The sequence below is a fragment of the Leopardus geoffroyi genome, chromosome C1, assembly GCF_018350155.1.
Source record: "Leopardus geoffroyi isolate Oge1 chromosome C1, O.geoffroyi_Oge1_pat1.0, whole genome shotgun sequence".
Lineage (NCBI taxonomy): Eukaryota > Metazoa > Chordata > Mammalia > Carnivora > Felidae > Leopardus > Leopardus geoffroyi.
This window is the reverse complement of record NC_059328.1, coordinates 33,201,850-33,218,243: the sequence shown is the minus strand read 5'-3', so window position 1 is coordinate 33,218,243 and position 16,394 is coordinate 33,201,850. Positions and strand designations below refer to the sequence as shown.

Sequence of the window (16,394 nt, the reverse complement as noted above, 5' to 3'; positions counted from 1 at the left end):
TACTGCAGCCACTGCTGACAGAGCTTGTTGTCTTTGAGGTTTTGCTAATTGGACCTTAAGTTAATTTAAAATTTTTGTTCAATGAAACTGCTGCTTACAGAATAGTCCTGATTGCTGCAGTTATTTTTCCTCTCCTCACAGAGTCACATCTCCTGACTTACTGATTTATTTCAATGCATTTCGGCACCTCTACTCAAATCTTTTCAACTAAAATTGTGCCTGTCATTAGACACAAGGGGGTACCCTTCCCAACTCCATGAAATAGCACTAATTATATTTTATTTTGTTAAAAGTTTGAGAGAGAGAGTCAGCGCGAGTGGGGGACAGGGAGAGAGACAGAGACAGGGAATCCTGAGCAGGCTCTGTGCTGCCAGTGCAGAACCCGATTCCAGGCTTGAACTCATGAAACCGCGAGATCATGACCTGAGCCGAAACCAAGAGGTAGATGCTTAACCTACTGAGCGACCAGGTGCTCCACTAACAGCATTTTAAATCAAATATGTATAACTCCTATTTCTATCTACTTATTAATGGTAGTTTTTCAATATGCACTCTGGATCATCCTACAGATCATTAGGGGATTTTTCTGAACCACACTTCTTGTGCACTCCCAACCCAAAGCTCAGGACAGTGAAAGTTGCTTTGAAATCTTAAGAATTCAGGGACCAAGCGAGGCACCAGAATAATACTGCCACCGCCAGAAAATACACCAGAAAATTTAAGCGCAGGTGAAAAATCTACATGCCAGGCACCAGACTAATGCTTTATCTTCTCTGGTTTATCTAATCCTCGCCACAAAGGGCATTACTTAGCAGAGAGATTTATTATCTCTGGTTTATAAATGAGGAGCCTGAGAGTAAGTTAAGGGTGTAAGCTTACAAAGGTCACAGGTGACACAGCTGGAACCATCAAACTTAGGCTGACTCCAAAGCCCATACTCCTTACCACATTGTAAAGCTTCCCTCAAGGCAGAAGTCACTAATGGGTCCCCACCTGGCCCCGGGGTAGAAGCCAAAGTTAAAAATCCCCTAAGATCAGTTCTAAAATATTTGAAAGGCAAACTGTTATCTCAAATAGAGAGTCAATCTAGGAAAAGGAGCAAAAAGTAAATGTAGGGGGAAGCACATCATTCTAGAGGGAATCTATCCCAAGGGAAGTGTCCTTCTCTCCTACTCCCATCTTTGATAAAAACAACATCATTTCCATTGTGTTGGCTTTTGGGCACATACTTTATTGCACTTTATTATTCATACATCCATTTCCCAAACAGAGACATATTTATTCATCTTTTCAATCTTCATAATCCTCAGGACCTACCACATAGTAGGCATCAAGAAATATTTGATCTTCAAGGCATGGCCATTCATGCATCCCTAATCCTTCTCATAGTATGAAGGTTGATATTCAGGCCTCACATGTATATGCTGAGGCATATAATTCCCAATGAGCTCTTTTTCTAAAGGTGAGCAACAGTTTGTGTTCATTTTCAAAATCCAGATGATAATCAGGTGAGTGTGTCAGGTGGTTTGGTCGTAACTGCTTTGCTCTTGTTTTCATTTTCATGGAGTATGAAATGACCTTTAAAAGACAAATACCAAACTATATTCACCTGCACACCACTCACTGCTTTCTCCCTTCATTTTCTCTGTCTTTATGAAAGCAAAGGGTTTATTTTCACCACTTGTAAGAGCCCTGATCCACTGAACAAGTTTTGATCCTACAAAGGCTTTTCACTTCAGTTTTTGTCATGTATAAAAGCCGTGTGTCGAGACTGAAGATCATCCACTATCTTGTCTTCTATATCTACACCTTTCTCTACTTCTTCCTCTGATAGCAATATCTTGGTTTCTGAGTCTTTGGTTAGAATAACCACAAAGGACCGTCGTGACTCAATGCTATTAGCTATCACCACTTGATGTCGATAAACTTCCAAAGCATTCCGTGCACGATCAAGTATGATGGAAGGGTCAGTCTCCAACTTAAAGGAAATTATAAATGCTTTGGGAGCCCAGTCTTTAACCAAAGGAGAAAGCATTTTTGGCACCATCTTCATTGTTATCTGTATTGGAAAAAGAAAAGCTTAATAAGCAAACAAAGCTCAGTATCTACCAGGTCAATCTCATGGGAAACTAAGGAAGCAAGGACTCAGATTTTTGGCTAAGTCAGTTTAAGTGGTATTTCTCATTGTCAAACTTTTCAAAGCATTTATACATGCTTGGCTTAAAAGCATTGGTTCTAGAGGGTTCATAAAGATACCTAATTCCAAGGCTTTATACAAATCCTGGGACAAGCCATGAATTAACCTTGCCCTACCACCCTCATTACCATTAACAGAGCTCTAGAAAAAGAGCATTATATTTTATTAAACATTTCCCTCATTTTACCAAACACTCAAATAAACAAATGCAAATAATCTGTTCATGCAAATCTATAACCCAAATGTAACTTTGGCAGAAATTTAATTAAAGTTGGGTTTTTAAACCTCTGCCTAAAATATTTCTTGCACCGGTAGAATGGCTATTTGACTCCATTTAAACACTGTCACTCATAACACATCTTAGCGCTGAAGAAACAGAACTGATTTTTATTTTCATTTGATCAAAACTCCCACTATGCCATTCTTGATCCCTTCTAAGAATGTTGAGTCGGTTTGTGTACTTTCAAGGAAGAACCGAAAAATACAGGATACACCAAAGCTCCTACATTTTTAAAAGTGTGAAATTACTACGATAATTATCAGGATTTCCCCCTCAGAAAGTTAGCATAGGGATTATACATACATTCCCCACTTAATTTTTCTGCTTAGCATTTTCCACTATCTAACATAGTATGCATTTGGCTTATTTATGGTCTCCTCGGCAAAGGAGAAGCAACACGGGCACAGTGTATTTCTTTACACTGCTTTATCTCCAAGTCCTGCCATAGTATTTGGCATATAGAGGGTACTCAATAAATTATTTGTTGAACAAATGAACAGCAAGTGCCCCACAGGCAGAGTTTCTCCTTTTAAATTCTGCTTGTATCATAAATGATTAAGAATTCTCTCAGGTTCCAAGAAGCCAGATCATCTCAACATCTGAACCACACCACTAGCCACCCCATACCCCTTCCTCAAACTACAGCCACCATGGTTATCTTACACCCACCGCTCTCTCTCTAATTTACCTTTCCTATTGATGCCAGAATGTTCTTTTCAAACAAGAATTTTTGTCTCATTCTCCTACTTGTTTTCCTTAGCTCCACAGGATAAAGTTCCTTAAGAGGGAATACAAAATCTTCTGCGAAGTAAGCTCTCTTCAGTCTCCCCACCCCCTGCCCAGCTCCCCACTCTCCCTGCTCTCCAGCCTTACCAAAGAATTTCAGTTCACCGCACACTGCTCATTTCCAAGCTTCAATCTGTACTCAATCTGTAATGACCTTCCCTACTTTGTCTGGTATACTCTCTACTCATCTTTTAAAACCCAGTTATGTCATCTCTTCCAGGAAGCCTTCCTTGACTTCCCCAAGATTCACTCACCCCATGCTCTGACTTCACTTTGTACGTACCTCTACTAGAGCATTTATCACTCTGTACTGTAATTATGTCTGTGTCCAGCCCCCTCACTAGAGTGTGAGGTTCTTGAGGGAGGGCGGTGTCTTATTCATCTCTGTATCCCTAGTGCCTAGCACATACGGAATGCAGAAAGGCCATCTCCAGATCAAGAGGGAATTAACCCAAGATTGATTATAGGGGGATCAGATCTCTGGAAGAGAAGCGCCTGTCACCTGCAGTGGGCCCCCAGATGACTGGATCTTGTGTTCAGGCATTTCTGAGACAGGAACATAGAAATCTGACACGGCCGCAGCCAGGTAAAACATCGCAGAAGAGCCTGCAGAGAGAAGCACAGGGTGTAATAAATCGGAGTGGGATATGGGATCGGGTCCTTTTCAACTCAGGCTCCCTTGGCTGTGAGACCGCGGCTAATGAAAAGGTGAGGGGAAAAGTGTCTGGGGGAGAAAGGCTCTGCCTGCAGGAAACCTTGGGACTCCTAGAGCACGCACCCAGCGGATTGAGCGCCTGGGCCGCAGCCTGCAGCAGATGCAAATAGTCCGCCAAAGTGGAGAACTCCACGGCAAGGAAGGTGCCGGCAGCCGCAGCCTCCTGGTAGCTCCGCAGAGCGGCCGCGAAGCCCGGAAGTGCATTCTCCTCGGCCTCCAGGCTCAACAAGCCCGAAGGGGTTGAGCCGCTGGGCCGCAACGCCGACAACCAGGTCTGGGGCGGGAAGCGGTGGGCAAAAGGGAAGGCGGAGCGAGCGCGGTACAGGAACAGGACCCCGTAGCCCGCGGCCAGGAAGGCCTCGGCCGAGGTGGCACCGCGCCGCCCGCTGCTGAAGTTGTCCAGGAAGCGCACTGGTCGGGCTTCCAGGGGGACCTTGGTGCCGCCGGACGTGATCAACACCACCCGCCGGCCCTGCGCGCCCAGCTTGGCGGCGAAGCGAGCCATAACCTCGGCGTAGCGCGCAGCTCCCGCAGGCTTGGGGAACTCGGCGACCAGGTCCACTTCCGCCATCAGTCCCTGGGCGCGCCCCACACTGGCGCACACTCTACCGCCACCGGCGCCGCGCCCCTGCCCGGCTCCAGGTCCCCGCGCAGCCGCAATAGCGAGGGGGCGGACCTTTACCTTACGCCGCACGCCGGCGCCAGCCTTCTCCGCGTCTGGGGAGGCGTGCCGGTTTCGACTCACAGCGCGGCAGAGGTGACCCTGAGCTAGCGGGACTTGTGGGCGGGCAGGCATCTGGAAGAGTCACATCCCCTCATGTTAGTTTCCTCCTCCGGTAACGAACTGTCCGTTTTTGCCTCTAACCGGCCACCGTATAGGCCTTCCTGGACTTTGATTCCACTGGAGTCAGATTGCCCGGCCATTTAACCTTCGGGACTTGACGGGGGGGAGTTTTGTGGGCTTTTTTTTTTTTAATTATTATTATTTTTTAACCCCACAAATACACTCTAGATGTCAGTGGAACTGCGCTTCTCCCCCCTGAGCTTGAATTCCTGGGAACGAGGCTGCCCGGTAGTGGTCACGTGACGCCGGCGTCCGACGTGTCCTCTCCAGGCAACCGTCCTGGGGACCGAAGACGCCGCTGGCTGCAACATGGACATCATCTGCCCGCTGGCGGTGCCCAAGGGGCGCCGGCTCTGCTGCGAAGTGTGCGAAGCCCCGGCCGAGCGCGTGTGCACGGCCTGCACGGTCACTTATTACTGGTAGGCCCTGAGATGTGGCACGTGGGCCCCTCAACTCCCTCCCTCTCTCCCCATTACAGGTCTGGGTGCCCTGCGTAAGCCATAGCACCAGCTCTGCCAGGGAACACTCAAGGCGGTTTCAAGACAGGTCCCCAAGACTTCTGTGTGTGCCTCTTCTCCCACTCATTCATTCGTCACCAGATGTCTTGTTGACCGCCTACTGTGCGCAATGCACTGTTCTAGAAGCTGAAGTTACTAGTGGAAACTTGGTGGACTGTGTCCCTCAAAGATCTAACATACTAATGCGGAAGATAGATAAACAAAAAGAAAACAAGATAATTTCAGAGAGTCATAAATGCCATAAAGACAAAGGAAATGTGATGGGAAGTAGGGCAGACAGCTTCTTGGAGGGTAGATGCTGATGTGAAAATAAAGTAGGAGCAGTCCACCGTGGAAATGCTGGGCTCTGAGGGTGTAAAGGCTGTGGTGTGTTTGAGGAATAGAAACCAGGCCAGTTTGGTGCACAGCCAAGACGGTGAGAGTGTGGGGAGGGTAGTAGAAAATGAGATGAGATTTCATTCGTTCAACATAACATCCCCTGATCTTTGCTTCCAATTAGACCTATATTGGACCTGACATAAAACTGCTAGGTGGCAGATGGCCAGAAACCTAGTCCAGAGCAAACTAACTTGTTTTAAAAAGTCATTATAAGGGGCGCCTGGGTGGCTCAGTCGGTTAAGCATCCGACTTCAGCTCAGGTCATGATCTCGCGGTTCGTGAGTTCGAGCCCCGCGTCGGGCTGTGTGCTGACAGCTCAGAGCCTGGAGCCTATTCCGGATTCTGTGTCTCCCTCTCTCTCTGACCCTCCCCTGTTCATGCTCTGTCTCTCTCTGTCTCAAAAATAAATAAATGTTAAAAAAAAAAAAAAGTCATTATAATAGGCTCAGCATGACAAGTACTGTCACTCAAGGTGCGCTGTTTCCTGGGACCTCTAAGGATGGAAGCCTAGTGGCTGGGGGCAGTATCTGGAAAGGTTTCTCTGAGTAAATAATGTTTGTGATGACCCTTGAAAGGTCAGTAGGAAACTGCTAGGTGAATGAACAATGAAGACAGAAGGGCAGGGTACTCCTGGCATCCAGGTCTATCTACTTGGGTAAAAGCTGAAAGAACAGAGTTTATTCAGAGCCAGGTAGAGAAGGTAGTGGAGGAAGCAGTTGCTGATTTTCACATTGCAGACTGGACCCATTAGCAGATCATGGATAAATCACAACCAGCATTTTAAGGAAAAATGTACTTTTTTAAGGAAGAAAGTAGAATAACATAGAAAGTATCAGAGTAACCCTACTTGAATTGTTTCTTGAAAATTTTTAGCATTTTATGTGGATATGTGTGTTTGTAATGGTAAAATGTATTTCTTACTAAAAAGAACGTTTAAAAACGATTGTGGTAGGTAGTAGTAGGAGTTTAAACCAAGAAGATACAGGTTAGGGCCAGATGGTGACATGAGATCGAGAAGTTTGGAATTTATCCTCTGGGATGTCATGGATCGTTTTGACGGGCTCTCCCTTGTATTAAGGAAGGATGACAGTAGCAGTGTGGAAGATAAATTGGAAGGTAGACCCTGGAGGCCGCATCACTGATTAAGAAGTTGTTGCAGTTGGGGTGCCTGGGTGGCTCAGTCAGTTAAGCATCTAACTTCAGCTCAGGTCATGATCTTGCAGTCCGTGAGTTTGAGCCCCTCATCGGGCTCTTTGCTGACAGCTCAGAGCCTGGAGCCTGCTTCAGAATCTTTTTCTCTCTCTCTGTCTCTCTGTCTGTCTGCCCCTTCCCTGCTCACACTCTGTCTCTCAAAAATGAATAAATGTTAAAAAAAAAAAAAAAAAGTTGTTGCAGTGATCCTAGTAGAAAGTGAATCTACCTCTCTCAGACTGAATTAGGTGTTCCTCCTCAGTGCTCTCGCAGCACTCTATATGTTCCCTAGCCTAAAATTTAGGACACAGATTGACATAAGTTGTTTAATAGTCCATATTCCTCACTAGGTCTGTATATCCCATGAGGGAAGGGACGGCATCTGTGTTTTTCTTGCAGTGTCTTCATTGCCTTTAGAATACAATTCAGGATTTGTAGCAAAAACTACAAAGCCCTGGTCATTTCTCTACCTTCATTTCCCACTACACTCACCCTCTCTTCTCCTTGATGTAGTTACCGAGGTTTTCTTCAGGTCTAGTTTGCCAAGTCCTTTCCTCCCTCAGTTTCTTTGCCTGGACTGTTTTCTCTACTAGGAACATCCTCTTCAGCCACAAGCTCCCTCTCATCCTTCAGTTCTCAGGAATGTTATTTCTTCAAAGAGGTCTTTCTGGAAGTACTCCTCTCTGAGTTTTCTCGCTCACCTTTTTCTTCGTTTTTCCTGTACTTTTGTATTTCGTGTTTACTTGTTTAGTATCTGTGTCTCTTACTAAACCTACTGGCTGCACATACTGCACACTCAGTGATCATTTGTTGAATAAGCGAGCTTCTGAGTGGATAGTAAACCTATTAACACAGAAGGAGGTGGTGGGGGGTGACAGATTGGGTAGGGAATACACAGTTTGAGGGCCTTCAGGTCCCTTGGGAGAGATGGCTAGTAAACCACTTCAAGTACAGGCCTGGCACTCAGGGGAGAGAGAAGAGCCTCTACCTGATATGAGCATCTACCCCTTTCCCTCTTGCCTTCATCCCTGCAGCCAGAAGTAATTCCTTCTTCCTCTCAACTCACTTTGTCGTCACTCTCTACTCTCAGATGACTCTTACTTCCCTTCTTCATTTTAGTTGTTGACACGTGTGCTATCTCAATTTTATGATGTTCCATTAATGCAGGATATTATGTTGAATATGTGTAGAAGGACTATCCTGCAAATGCTGTCTTTTGATCTGTGTCAAACCCATCTGTATATACCTTACAGTCTCTTGCAGAGTGTCGTGAAACAGTCGGAACTAAATATGTGATGAATGCATGAATATATTATTATTTCCTATGCCCTTATCCACCATTAGTTCCTTTCTCCTCTTTCACTGCCTTTAATTCTCTTTAAGGTGTTCTCCTCTCCCCTCCACCTTCTTTTCTTCAGATTTCTCTACGCTTGTGTCCTGGGGATTTTAAGATTTTTCCATAAAATAAAGCTGAGTTAATTGTTCTGCATCTCAGAAATGGGGGCTTTAATACTCCTCCCTCACCAGGTTTTGTGGTCAAGTGCAAAGCATGTAGCATCATGCCTGAAACCAAACTGACACTCAGTAAATATTCTTTTCCTTCATTCCAAATTTAAGGAGCCAGAAGGACAGTAAACTTGAATTTGTGAAAGTTTTTTTTTTCTTTTTTTGCAAAAGTTTTTTTCTTTTAAAATGTTTTAAAACGTTTATTTATTTTTGAGAGAGTGAGAGACAGAGGGTGAGCAGGGGAGGGGCAGAGACAGCCGGAGACACAGAACTGGAAGCAGGCTCCAGGCTCTGAGCTGTCAGCGCAAAGCCCGATGCAGGGCTTGAACTCATGAACTGTGAGATCATGACCTGAGCCGAAGTTGGATGCTCAACTGACTGAGCCACCCAAGCACCCCAAAAGATTTTTTTCTCTAATTATTAATGTAACTCATGCTTACTATAGAGAATTTGAAAATATAAAAAATAAAGAAGAAAAATAATCTATAATCTCACAATTTAGAGATTAATAGTCTGATATCTTGGTCAATTTCTTTATACTCTTTTCCTATAAATACATCTGTTTTATACACTCTGTTAATCTTGCACATATTGTTCTATATTGGATTATGAGAATGTAGCCAGGGAACAGAACATTTGTAAGAAAAGGCAATTTTATTAAAGTACACACTGAAACATTACAGAAAGTTACAAGAGGCTTTAGTAGTGTAAGTTAGCAAATCATTGCATATAGATAAGAGTGATTTGCAGTAAGTTTTATTTAACGTGTGGGGCACAAATTAAAATGTTTCCACTGATCAGGAAAAGAAAACGAATAGTGAAGTGGCATTCAATAGTAGGAGACAGTATGATCTGTGGTAAACTGCAGAATGAGTGTCCTGCCTAATGTCTTCCAAATTTAGTCTAAAAAACATGGTAATGGTTGGGGGGCTGGGATGGCTTCATCGGTTAAGTGTTCAACTGTTAGATTCAGTTCAGGTCATGATCTCATGGTTTGGTGAATTCAAGCCCCACATTGGGCTCTGTGCTGACAGCGTGAAGCCTGCTTGGGATTCTCTCTCTCCCTCTCTCTCTCTGCCCCTCCCCTACTCATGCTGTCTCTGTCTCTCTTAAATAAATAAACTTAAAAAAAATTAAACTTGGGGCGCCTGGGTGGCGCAGTCGGTTAAGCGTCCGACTTCAGCCAGGTCACGATCTCGCGGTCCGTGAGTTCGAGCCCCGCGTCGGGCTCTGGGCTGATGGCTCAGAGCCTGGAGCCTGTTTCCGATTCTGTGTCTCCCTCTCTCTCTGCCCCTCCCCCGTTCATGCTCTGTCTCTCTCTGTCCCAAAAATAAATAAACGTTGAAAAAAAAAATTAAAAAAAAAAAAAATTAAACTTATTAAAACACAAAACAAAACATGATATTGGCTAAAAAATGTCTAGCTCACAGGCTACTTGATTGTGAGCCCTGATTGAAAACATATTTTCAACTCCTTTATGCATGACTCTGTGCTGGGTATTAGGGATTAGACAGATGAATAAGAAAAATAACTCATGAATATATAAATAATGCTCATTTTATTTGGAAAGGCTAGATATGTCAAATGCTCTCAGTGGAACAAAAATTCAGGCAGTTAAGTAAATTAGTATTTCCATTGCTCACACGATTATTCAAAAAGTCCCTATTTAATAAATATCCTATGGAACTCAACTGTTTCTATATCCTGGCTGTTAAGTGCTTTAATTGATTTGTTTACAGTAATTCTCTATAAAGTTTTTTTAAGTGCTTTATGTCATTTCTATGATAGCAGTTACAGTTTAAAGAGAAAATACCTTATTGCCTTTCTGTTGTCCCAGAAGGAAAGAAAGAAGGAGAGAGAGGTTGAACAAAGCTATATGTTGTCTATGACTGTTTTTGTGCTACCACAAGAATTGACTTTTTACAACAGAGACCCATGTAGCTCTCAAAGCCTAAAATATTTGGCCCTTTACAGACAGACTTTGCTGACCCTGTGCTAGGTTATTGTTACCAGTTTTGGAATATGTATAAATGGAATCAGTTAACTTAGACATTTGAGTAAAAATATATAATCGGCTGTAGAAATGCAAAAATTCATGATTTATGTATCCAACAACAGAGTCTCAAAATGCATGAAGTAGAGAAGGGAGAAATAATTAATAGTTGGACACTTCAGTATTCCACCGTGAATAATGAACAGGAGATAAGCAAGGAGATACAAGGCTTGAACAACACTATAAGCCAACTAGACCTAACAGACATCTATATACATTCTTCTCAAGTGCATATGGAATATTCTCCAGGATAGACCATGTATTAGACCATAAAGCAAGTCTCAATAAATTTATAAGGGTTGAAATTATACAAAGTTTGTTCTGTAACCACAGCGGAATGATATTAGTAATAACAGAAGGAAATTTGGAGAATTTATGAACGTATGGAAATAACACAGTCTTAACCTGTGAGTCAAAGAAGAAATCACAAGGGAAATTAGAAAATGCTTTGAGATGAAATGAGAACAAAAATACCAATACTAAAACTTACGGGATGCAGTAAAAGCAGTACTCAGAGGGAGATTTCTAGCTATAAACACATACATTATAAAAGAAGTAAGATCTCAAATCAGTGACCTGCCCTTCCACTTTAAGAAACTAGAGGAAGAAAAAGCAAACTCAACCCAAAACTAATGGAAGGAGGAAAATATTAAAGATTAGAGTAGAGAGAAGTGAAATAGAGAATAGAGAATCAAGAGAAAGAATCAACAAAACTAAAAATTGATATTTTAAAGAGATTAACAAAATTGACAAACCTTTATTTAGATTGACCAAGAAGAGAACACCCAAATTACTAAAGTCAGAAATCAAAGTGGGGACATTGCTAGCAACTTTGCAGAAATCAAAGAGGTTATAAGAGAATACAATGTAGAAATGTATGCCAACAAATTAGAGAACCTAGATGAAATATATTCCTAATAAGACACAAACTGGCAAACTGACTCAAGAGAAAAAGAATATCTGAGTTGATCTGTTGACTAAAAAGATTTAGCTAGCAACCAAAAACTTCCCACAAAGAAAAGCCCAGGACCAGATGACTTCACTAGTGAATTCTATCAAATACTTAAAAGAAAAATTAATGCTAGTTAGTTCTTCAAGATTCTTCAAAAACTTCAAATTCTTCAAAAACTGTTCCAAAAAGTAAAAGAGGAAGAAAAAGTCCCCAACTCATTTTATGAGGCCCAAGTTACCCTAATATCAAAACCAGACAAAAATATCACAAGAAAAAACTACAGATCAACATCCCTCATGAATATGGGTGCAAAAAATCCTCAACAGAATACTAGCAAACCAAATCCAGCAGCATATAAAAAAGGATTATACATCATGACCAAGTGGCATTTCTTCCAGGAATTCAAGGTTGGCTCAACATGCTAATATCAATCAGTTTAAGACATCATTTTAACAGATTAGAAGACAAAAACCACACGATAATCTGAATAGATACAGAAAAAGCATTTGATAAAATCCAACACCCTTTATAATAAAGACACAACAAATTAGGAATAGAAAGAAATTTTCATAACTTGGTAAAGGGTATCTGTGAATAAACTTATAGAGAAACAGAAAGCTAACATCATATTGAGTGATCAAAGACTGAAAGCTTCTCCCCCTCCCCCCAAAAATCAGGAATGAGACAAGAATGTTACCTTTATTACTTCTATGCAACATTGTTCTAGAACTAGTTGGGGCAGCTAGGCAAGACGATGAAATAAGAGGGATCCAACTTGGAAAAGAAGGAGTAAAAAAGACTTCTTTTTGGTGATGACATGATTTTATATAGAGAAATCCCTAAAGAACCTACAAAAGAAAAAAAAAAACCTATTAGGACTAATACATGAATTCAGCAAGGTTACAGGATACAAGATCAATGTGCAAAAATCAGTTGTATTTCTGTATGCTAGCAACGAACAATCTGAAAATTAGGAAAGCCATTCCATTCACAATAGCGTCAAAAAAATTTTTTTTAATCCAAGAATAGCAAGACTGTATATACACAAACATTTTTGAAAGAAATGAAAGACCTACATAAATGGAGAGACATTCCATATTCATAGTTTATGAATATGTTTATGAAGTATTAAGAAGACTTATTATTAAGATAGTGACACTTAAAAATGATCTACAGATTTAGTGCAATCCGTGTCAAAATTCCAACTGTCACTTTTGCATAAATGGCCACACTGATCCTAAAATTTATATGAAAATGCAAAGTACCCAGAATAGCCAAAAAGTCTTTTAAAAAGAACAAAGTTAGAGGACTCATACTTTTCAGTTTCACATGTTACTATGAAGCTACAGTAGTGAAGACTGTGTGGCACTGACGTAAGGATAGACATACAGATCAATGGACTAGAATTGAGAGTCCTGAAATAAGCACATACATTTATGGCCCATTGATTTTCAACACGGGTGCCAAGACCATTCAACTGGGGAAAGAATGGTCCCTTCCAGATGGTGCATAGCCACATGCAAAAGAATGAATTTGGACTCCTACCTTACACCATATACGAAAAGAGCTAAATGTAAGAGCTAAAACCAAAATTTTCAGAGGGAAACTTAGTTGTAAATCTGTGTAATTTAGGATTAGGCAACCATTTAGATAGGACACCAAAAACACAAAGATCCAAAGAAAAAATGGATTAGCTGGACTTCATCAAAACTTAAAACTTCTGTGCATCAGGGGCACCTGGGTGGCTCAATCAGTTAAGTGCCTGACTCTTGATTTCTGGTTAGGTCATGATCTCACGGTTCATTAGTTCAAGCCCCGTGTGGGGCTCTGCACTGGCAGTGTGGAGCCTGCTTGGGAGCCTCTCTTTCCCTCTCTGTCCCTCCCCTGCTCTCTCTCTTTCTCAAAATAAATTAAAAAATAAAAATTTAAAACTTCTGTGCATCAGATAAGCAAAATAAGTCAGTCAGAGAAAGATAATACCACATGATTTCACTCATGTGGAATTCAAGAAACAAAACAAATGAGCGTAGAGGAAGGGAAGGACAAAATAAGAAAAAAAGCAAAGAAAGAGGCAAACGACAAGAGACTTTTAATGATAGAGAACAAATGGAGGGTTGCTGGAGGGGAGGTGGATAGAGGGATGGGTTAAATGGGTGATGGGTATTAAAGAGGGTACTTGTGATCAGCACTGGATGTTGTATGTAAGTAATGAATCACTGAATTCTACTTCTGAAACCAATTTTACCCTATATATTAACTAACTTGAATTTAAATAAAAATCTCAAAAGAGAAAAAAAAAGAATTAGAAATTTGTTATAAAGAAAAGGCAGATTTTTTTTTTTTACAAATTAAGTAAGTACCAAAAAACAAAACAAAACAACAACAACAACCCAATAAACTGTGCATCAGAGAACATCATCAAGAAGGTGAAAAGACAACCCACAGAATGGGAGAAAATATTTACAAATCTGATATCTGATAAGGATCTTCTGTCTGGAATATGTAAAGGACTCTTAAAACTCAACAGCAAAAAGCTAAAAGACTCAGTTAAAAAATGGTCAGAAGATTTGAATACACAATTCTCCAGAGAAGATCTACAAATGGCCAACAAGCACATGAAATGATGCTGAACATTTTTGTTAAGGAAATGCAAAATAAAATCACAATGAGATACTACTTCACACACACTAAAATAGCTTTAATTTAAAAAAAGAGAATAGCAAGTGTTGGCAAAGATACAGAAAACCGAACCCTTCATATATTGCTGGTGGGCTATAAAAGTGTTCAGCCTCTGTGGAAAACGTTTTGGCAGTCCTCAAAAAGTTAAACATAGAGTTACTATATGACCCAGCAATTCCATTCTTAGGTATGTGCTCAGAGAATTGAAAATATATGTTCAGTCTAGAATGATGGAGATGTGAGTTGTGTCCATTTTTCTCTGCAAGTAATAATATGTTCACATGTAGTCTGCTGCAGTTTTGTGCATATGTAGTGCAAATTCTTACATGAGAATTGCTTGGACAAGGGTCATGCATATGTATAAATTTGCTAGACATTACCATAAAACCATCCAAATTTTTGCGTGAAAGTTCTCCTCTTCCCACACTATTAAAATCTTAAAATTTCAAACTTTAAAATAAAACATATGTTCACACAAAAACTTGTATACAAGTATTCATAGCAGCATTATTCATCATAGCCAAAAAGTAGAAGTAACAAATGTCCACCAACTGATGAATGGATAAACATTAAAAGTGATACAGCCACGCAGTGGAATATCATTCAGTCGTAAAAAGGAATAAAATATTGATAAATGCTATGAAATGGATGAACTTTGCAAACATCATGCTAAGTGTAAGAAACCAGACCCAAAAGGTCCCATGTTATCTGTTAACATTTATATGTAATGTCCCAAAGAGGCAAACACAGAGAGAAAGTAGATTAGTGGTTTCTGGGCATCAGTGGGTGGAGAGAGAAATGAGGGGACCGGCTAGAGCAAATGGATTTTTTTTTTTTTGATTGATGAAATTGTCCTGGCATTAGATAGGGTGATGCTTTTGCAATCTTGTGATTATACTAAAAACCACCAAATTTAAAGTATACTTAAAAATGTAAAACAGAGGGCTCCTAGTTGGCTTAGTCGGTTAAGCTTCGGCTCAGGTCATGATCTCACAGTTCGGTTCGTGAGTTCAAGCCCCACATCGGGCTCTGTGCTGATGGCTCAGAGCCTGGAGCCTGCTTCGGATTCTGTGTCTCCCTCTCTGTCTGTCCCACCCCTGCTCACACTCTTGTCTCTGTCTCCATCTCCCTCAAAAAATAAGTAAACATTTAAAAAATGTAAAAGAAATGTAAAACAAAAATAATCGGAGAAAGGGTCAGAGTCAGGTAATAGGTTTGGGAATCATTCACAGAGGTAATTACTTAAGGAATGGGAATGGATTCTCTGTAGGGCTGCTGTCCTGTCCAATTAAGTGTTTAAAAATACCAAATCTGTATGTAAATTTCAGAAAAGCTTTATACCAACTGTCACAGTGCTTCCCTCTGGAGAACTAAGAAAACACCTGACTCTGGAGTATAGGCTCGGAGTAACTACTTAAGCTTTCCACACCTATGCTTCCTTATCTTTGAAATAATAGCTTTGGTTTTGCTCTCAAAAAATGAAATAGTTACTAGCAAAAACACCTGCTGCGCCACTGGGATTTGGGGCCATTCCCAGGGTGTTCGTGTCACTGTGCCCCCTGGAACAACAGACACTGCAAGCAGAGCTCTCCAGAGCTAAGTGACACAGTGGCACTCATGGTAGGAAAGTGTCTCCTAGAGCCTCAACCAATGTAAATTCCTCTCCCTTCCCTGAGGAAAAGACCCTCTCACCCATCAACTTTGATGTTCAGATATTCTGAAAATGGTCTTAGAACAATGGAGAGATAAAGTCATCTTTGTTGTTCCTAACCAAGCAGAAAGGCGCGACAGCCACAGCGTCACCACGTGACTTCAGAACGTGACCCTGTGCCCAAAGAAACAGCAGCCTCCCTCCCCAACTAGTTCTTACACCATCAAATAGCCTCATGACAAAAAAGAGATTTGTGTCAGAAATGGCATCGGGTTCCCTGCCTGACGGTATGTGTTGGGCTTACTTCTCTAGTTTTTAGAGCTGGGCCAGTAGTAGGGTCAAGAGAATCGTGGGTCAGGCCCAAGGTAAAGATCATGAAATCTGTGCTTTTATTGTCAGTGGTGTGGTTCATCAAAGAGTTGACTGGGACAGCATCCATGAGAAGATCTGTCAGCTCCTGATCCCACTGCGCACCACCATGCCCTTCTACAATTCAGAGGAAGAGCGGCAGCATGGCCTGCAGCAGCTTCGGCAGCGGCAGGTGGGTCTTGCGGGACTGTGACAGGGGTGGCTCACAGGTGCTGCGAAACTTACCAGGAGAAAGGGCGAACCTCCTTGAGGACAGAGACTTTGTTTTGTGGCTC

At 41.6% G+C, this 16,394-nt stretch overlaps 2 protein-coding genes across 7 annotated transcripts in view; one reads left to right on the top strand and one right to left on the bottom strand.

Moving 5' to 3' along the window:
- Positions 1-1,210: 1,210 nt before the first annotated feature.
- On the bottom strand, positions 1,211-4,767 carry PPCS (phosphopantothenoylcysteine synthetase). 6 transcript variants are annotated; one of them, XM_045476908.1, is made up of 3 exons: positions 4,661-4,767; positions 3,766-3,869; positions 1,211-2,059 (listed from the first exon to the last, which is right to left on the bottom strand). In XM_045476908.1, the coding sequence occupies exons 2-3, from the start codon at positions 3,856-3,858 to the stop codon at positions 1,736-1,738; spliced, it is 417 nt and encodes a 138-aa protein (XP_045332864.1). In that variant the 5' UTR covers positions 3,859-3,869; positions 4,661-4,767; the 3' UTR covers positions 1,211-1,735. The 6 variants fall into 6 exon arrangements, with proteins under 6 accessions (XP_045332864.1, XP_045332861.1, XP_045332863.1 ...); XM_045476905.1 differs by lacking the exon at positions 4,661-4,767 and adding an exon at positions 4,042-4,641; XM_045476907.1 differs by lacking the exon at positions 4,661-4,767 and adding an exon at positions 4,487-4,613.
- Positions 4,690-16,394, top strand: part of ZMYND12 (zinc finger MYND-type containing 12) — a 28,368-nt gene continuing 16,663 nt past the window's right edge. The window contains exons 1-3 of the mRNA XM_045476904.1: positions 4,690-4,797; positions 4,991-5,241; positions 16,150-16,291. Coding sequence (XP_045332860.1) covers positions 5,132-5,241; positions 16,150-16,291 — 252 coding nt within the window. The 5' untranslated portion in view covers positions 4,690-4,797; positions 4,991-5,131. The remainder of the gene's footprint in view (positions 4,798-4,990; positions 5,242-16,149; positions 16,292-16,394) is intronic.

Bases quoted from the DNA above. Each gene is read 5' to 3' on its own strand.
- PPCS (XM_045476905.1), bottom strand. From the start codon at position 4,549: ATGGCGGAAGTGGACCTGGTCGCCGAGTTCCCCAAGCCTGCGGGAGCT. The intron at 3,870-4,041 runs GTGCGTGCTCTA...TTCTCTCTGCAG, and splicing joins CCAGGCGCTCAATCCGCTGG to GCTCTTCTGCGATGTTTTAC. The intron at 2,060-3,765 runs GTGACAGGCGCT...TTTCCAATACAG, and splicing joins CATCTGGGGGCCCACTGCAG to ATAACAATGAAGATGGTGCC.